This window comes from Mchenga conophoros, linkage group LG6 (assembly GCF_057382185.1).
Source record: "Mchenga conophoros isolate Kocher_MC1m ecotype Shallow Benthic linkage group LG6, M_conophoros_male_GT1.1, whole genome shotgun sequence".
NCBI lineage: Eukaryota > Metazoa > Chordata > Actinopteri > Cichliformes > Cichlidae > Mchenga > Mchenga conophoros.
The window spans coordinates 25,838,708-25,844,707 of record NC_140531.1 but is presented as its reverse complement, the minus strand read 5'-3'; the positions used below and the strand labels follow the sequence as shown (position 1 = coordinate 25,844,707).

Here is a 6,000-nt window from a genome sequence, read left to right as displayed (position 1 = left end):
ATCATTACTGCTAAAGGTGGCCGAGGAGTAACTAAACATCTGACACAATGAGCAAGAAAGTGCAGGAGGAACAGGTGAAGTAGCCATGGTGCTAACGAGTCGGCTACGAGCTAAGCTAAGCTAGCGAGACAGTACAGAGACAGTGAGTGAATACTTTGGCTATAAATTAGGTAGTGAGTACACAGAAAGTGTGCTTCGGATGAAGCACGTGAAGATTATACTATGAAAAAGAATGTATTTAAAAGTTGTTAATTAAATTGCTAAGCAAATAAGCTACTCAGAAACACCACTGTGTTTGAGCAGGAACAGGAAGTGATACTCTACCACAGAGCGAGCGAACACCAAGTGCCACCAAGGTTGATCCTGTTCATCTGGACGTAGCATTTTTAATGATCAAGGAACTGACCTCACAGCCTACTGTTCATTCAGTGGGCTAGTTTCATGCAAACCTGCAGTCAGCTGAGACTGAAGAAGTCACTTGGATGAGTGACGAAACGTTTCTCCCACTGAAAGCGCTAAATCCAGATGAACAGACTCTACCTTTTGGGAGTACCAATGAAGAAAAATAATAGATGTTGGGATGGACTTGGTAGCTAGAGGCTCAAACAAAAGGGAATGAAAAGAAATACAGACACTATAAGTCACTTCAAACCCAGAGTGCTGGTCAATAAAAGAAGTGTGAAAAAGCAGGGCCACAACCAGAAAGGCCACACTGCCACTGGCTCGATCTTCTGTAGTCAAATCCAGCAACTACACTCAACAAAAATATAAACGCAACACCTTTGTTACTGCTCCCATTCCCCATGGGATGGACGTAGAGACCTAAAATTCATTCCAGATACACAATATAACCATCCCTCCCAAACAGTGGTCACAAATCAGTCCAAATGTGTGGTAGTGGGCACATCTGCTATATTGAGATAATCCATCCCACCTCACAGGTGTGCCACATCAGGATGCTGATCTGACATCATGAGTAGTGCACAGGTGTACCTCAGACTGCCCACAACAAAAGGCCACCCTGGAATGTGCAGTTTTGTCTCACAGCAAAATGCCACAGATGCCACAAGCAATGAGGGAGCGTGCAATTGGCATGCTGACAGCAGGAATGTCAACCAGATCTGTCGCCCGTGCATTGAATGTTCATTTCTCAACCATAAGCCGTCTCCACAGGCGTTTCAGAGAATATGGCAGCACATCCAACCGGCCTCACAACCGCAGACCTCGTGTAACCACACCAGCCCAGGACCTCCACATCCAGCAGGTTCACCTCCAAGATCGTCTGAGACCAGCCACCCAGACAGCTGCTGGAACAATTGGTTTGCACAACCAAACAATTTCTGCACAAACTGTCAGAAACCGTCTCAGGGACGCTCAACTGCATGCCCGTCGTCCTCATCGGGGTCTTGACCTGACTCCAGCTCGTCGCCGTGACAGACTTGTGTGGGCAAATGCTCACATTCGATGGCGTCTGGCACGTTGGAGAGGTGTGCGCTTCACGGATGAATCATGGTTCACATTGTTCAGGGCAGATGGCAGCTGAGAATGTCCCAGTTCTTGCATGGCCAGCATACTCACCGGACATGTCACCCATTGAGCATGTTCGGGATGTGCTTGACCGGCGTATACGACAGCGTGTACCAGTTCCCACGAATATCCAACAACCTCGCACAGCCATTGAAGTGGAGTGGACCAACATTCCACAGGCCACAATTGACAATCTGATAGACTCCATGCGACGATGTGTTGCACTGCATGAGGCAAATGGTGGTCACACCAGATACTGACCGGTTCTGGGTCCCCAGACCCCCAATAGTGCAAAAAACTGCACATTCCAGGGTGGCCTTTTGTTGTGGGCAGTCTGAGGTACACCTGTGCACTACTCATGATGTCAGATCAGCATCCTGATGTGGCACACCTGTGAGGTGGGATGGATTATCTCAATATAGCAGATGTGCCCACTACCACACATTTGGACTGATTTGTGACCACTGTTTGGGAGGGATGGTTATATTGTGTATCTGGAATGAATTTTAGGTCTCTACGTCCATCCCATGGGGAATGGGAGCAGTAACAAAGGTGTTGCGTTTATATTTTTGTTGAGTGTAAAAAGGATCAAACAAGATGATTAGTAGTCACAAGAGCTGGACTTTATAGTTTTACAGTGTCCATAATGCTTTGTCCAACCATCAGCAGACTGAGCCCAACCGGAGCAACATGAACAAACTTTATCATGGTTTGTTGATTGTTTTTAGTACATGGTGCATTAAAGTGACAAAACTAAGTAATCTTTTCTTCTTAAAGCAGGTTCACATTGTCATTTTTATGTCAGTTCAATGAAACTAAATCTAAATTACACTGATGACACAGAACAAATTGCCACAGAGGAAAAAACAGTCACGCATCTTTATTTTAAGTGGCAATATTCTTCACAGGCATAGCCGTCAGTCTTGCTTGACTGAAGCCATACTTCTTTGGATCATATCGAAAAGGGTCTTCACTCCATCTTCACTACTGAGAAGTTCTTCTAGAAGGCTGAGCTCATCAGAGCTTATGGTGTGTGTGGTTACATCAGTGAAATTTGTTTCTGGGGTAAGAGATGGATCTGGGCACAAACCTGTGAAGATGACATTTATGAATGCCTTTAATTTATGAGAGGAGAAATTAATTGAATCTACAGTTGTTCAAACCATGGTGGTATACAAATAATGACAACATTAAACTGAAGGTGTAACATTTAGTTCAGCTGCAGTTTCTTTGTGTAACTGAACTCATTTGAAAAATTGTAATCTGCTACTGTCTATTGCGTTTTGTTTATTTTTCAGGGCACATACAGACGTGGCTTTAAGACTTTCATATTAAGTAGAAGTTCATACCCTTTTCTAAGTCCATGATAGCAGGTGGTTGTAGGTTCAGACACTCTGCCTGCTTTGTAAACTCTTCCAGCTCAGCAGCAGACACTTTAGCTCTCCTACCTGAGAGACAGAAAAAGTGTTAGCACGGCACCAAGTAAGTAAAGAGATTAAAACACAAAGAAACAACTGCTGCTGCTATTTCAGGACCTGGACCACTTGCTGCAATTGAAGGAACCATGATATTGAAGGAGAATTTGTGGCCATGAGCACATGAGCAAGGCCACCTCTGAATGGCTTTCAAAATCTGTTCATGCTTGAAAATCCAATCCAGTGCGGCTGAATTGAACGGACTCTACATAGTAGAGTTTTGAAAAATTCTTCCACAGCGATGTGAAAGACTCATTGCTAATGATTGCAAATGCATGATTTCAGTTCTTGATAACCAATTATTAGGTTTAGGGACAATTTCCTTTTCACACAGTGCCATGTAAAGGAAATATTCCTTTAAGAACTGTGTTTTCTATTTGCTTGGGTTATTTTTGTCTAATCTAAAATTGTATTTGATGATCTGAAATATCTAAGTGTGACTAATATGTAAAATAGAGAGAAACCAGGAAGGGTGCAAATACATTCTCACAGCACTGCATGTTTTTAGATGTTTTATTCTTTTTTTTTTTTTTTTTTTAAAGAAATATTTCTAAATATGCCTTTAACTGGCAAGTGTTATTTGTAACTGGTATTTCAAAGGGCAGTGTTCCGATTTATTAAGCCGTAGAACAGTGGAAACCACTGTTCAATTATTAGTCATTGTTTTATTTTGGAAATTAGTGGCCGGCGTCTCATAAAAAATACTTAAAATAAGTACTTTGACATTACATTATTTAGGTGTGTCATTGTTCTTACTCAGGAGCTGGAGATCTTTAACTGTGGTTCTTCCAACGGTGTTATTTGCGAAGATAACAAGGCAGTCAGGGCAGCCAGTATTCAGCAGGACAGCAGAATTTTGGAAAGGGAGCTCTGTGGACAGATGACAGATGATGGCCATACTTCATATTCTTTTAGCATTGGTAAGGGTAAAGCTGCAGTGTGCAAATACACACCAATCGATATATACTGAAAGTGTTATGGCAATGCTAGGCACAAAGTCTAAATCAAATGTTTGTTCCCTCAGTAATACTCACCCACAGTGAGAGTGTTGTTAACCAAAGTCATGTTGGTTTTCCGTGTGAAGCACTTGCCCATCCTTTTAGAAGATACAATTATTGAGATTTTTACATTAATATTATTTGAAAACAGGGTCAGTTCAGGAAAAACATCCTTTTTATTACGTTTTTTTAATTTGGAGGTTGTTAAATGTATCGGCTTCACTGGCAGCGGTGACCTTCACCCAGGTATTTTCCATAACCATCTGTACCAGAATTTTGGATCCAGGTATGCTTGTGCTCTCTCCTTGTAGTACCCATTTGCCCAGCAGCTGAAACAGATGGTATTAGCTGTATAAGACAACAAACATTTCATATCGAAAATAAAAAAACAAATAAACAAGTGAGAAATGATGTAAGAGAGAGTCTGACCTGACTTCTGTAGATTTCAAGAGGCTGGATTAGATTCTCACAGCTTGTCACAGGAGCTGAGTGTCCAAGAGACAGAAGACCGAGCACAGCTACAGCAACGTGAACAAACTCCATCATGGCTCATCTGCTGATAGTGTGGCTTCAGACTCTGAAGTGTGTTCTGGACATTCGAGACTCAGCCCAGTTTAGGTGAAGTATTGCTCAATTGTTTACTTATGTGTTGTAATTGTACTTAACAGAAATATTGACTCTGTGGCAGTACAGTCAGGGGGTTATTTAAATGTGTTGCGACAATGGTAGAGCAGGTCATCTACTGATCGGAAGGTTGGAGGTTCGATTCCTGGCTTCCCCTAGTCTGCATGCCAAATATCCTTGGGCAAGATACTAACCCCAAATTACTCTCCGATGCATCCATCGGAGAATGAACGGGTGTGTTGAATGTGCTTGTGCGACTGGGTGTGAATGCACAAGTTGTGTAAAGCACTTTGAGTGCTCCAGTGTTGCCAGCTCCTCAGTTAGGAAAATCGCTATTGGCTGTCCTAAAAATCGCTAGAAGTCGCTAAATGATGTCATCGCCTAATTTGCATAATTGGTCATGCTAATGTAATTGTAACCTAAGTTGTTGGAGAGAGAAATAACATCGTGGAAGACACATAAAGTGAGTAAAAAAAAAAAAAAACACCTTAAATGCATTTAGAATTTATTTAGAACTATAAATTAAATTTCTTTTAGCAATTATTGTTTTTTAATGTCACAATTCCAACCCTGCTCCTTTACCAAGGCTTGCACCGGCAAAAGTGACCTGAAATAGGCACTCTGGTGGAGGTACTTTGTGTGTGTGTTTATTAGTAATGGCCTATATTTGTATAGCGCTTTACTAGTCCCTAAGGACCCTAAAGCGCTTTACACATCCAGTCATCCACCCATTCCCACACACATTCACACACTGGTGGTGGCAAGCTACACTCAACAAAAATATAAACGCAACACCTTTGTTACTGCTCCCATTCCCCATGGGATGGACGTAGAGACCTAAAATTCATTCCAGATACACAATATAACCATCCCTCCCAAACAGTGGTCACAAATCAGTCCAATTGTGTGGTAGTGGGCACATCTGCTATATTGAGATAATCCATCCCACTTCACAGGTGTGCCACATCAGGATGCTGATCTGACATCATGAGTAGTGCACAGGTGTACCTCAGACTGCCCACAACAAAAGGCCACCCTGGAATGTGCAGTTTTTTGCGCTATTGGGGGTCTGGGGACCCAGAACTGGTCAGTATCTGGTGTGACCACCATTTGCCTCATGCAGTGCAACACATCGTCGCATGGAGTCTATCAGATTGTCAATTGTGGCCTGTGGAATGTTGGTCCACTCCACTTCAATGGCTGTGCGAGGTTGTTGGATATTCGTGGGAACTGGTACACACTGTTGTATACGCCGGTCAAGCACATCCCGAACATGCTCAATGGGTGACATGTCCGGTGAGTATGCTGGCCATGCAAGAACTGGGACATTCTCAGCTGCCATCTGCCCTGAACAATGTGAACCATGATTCATCCGT

General features: G+C 42.7%; 1 protein-coding gene across 2 annotated transcripts; it reads right to left on the bottom strand.

Annotated features, from left to right (window-relative positions):
- Window positions 1-2,132: 2,132 nt before the first annotated feature.
- Window positions 2,133-4,592, bottom strand: LOC146572712 (uncharacterized). Of its 2 annotated transcripts, none has more exons than XM_085278669.1 (6): window positions 4,430-4,592; window positions 4,184-4,329; window positions 4,037-4,098; window positions 3,759-3,872; window positions 2,877-2,975; window positions 2,133-2,617 (listed from the first exon to the last, which is right to left on the bottom strand). In XM_085278669.1, exons 1-6 carry the CDS (start codon window positions 4,544-4,546, stop codon window positions 2,445-2,447), a joined length of 711 nt encoding a protein of 236 aa, XP_085134795.1. In that variant the 5' UTR covers window positions 4,547-4,592; the 3' UTR covers window positions 2,133-2,444. The 2 variants fall into 2 exon arrangements, with proteins under 2 accessions (XP_085134795.1, XP_085134796.1); XM_085278670.1 differs by having other exon boundaries at window positions 4,184-4,348; window positions 4,430-4,570.
- Between the last annotated feature and the right edge of the window lie 1,408 nt (window positions 4,593-6,000).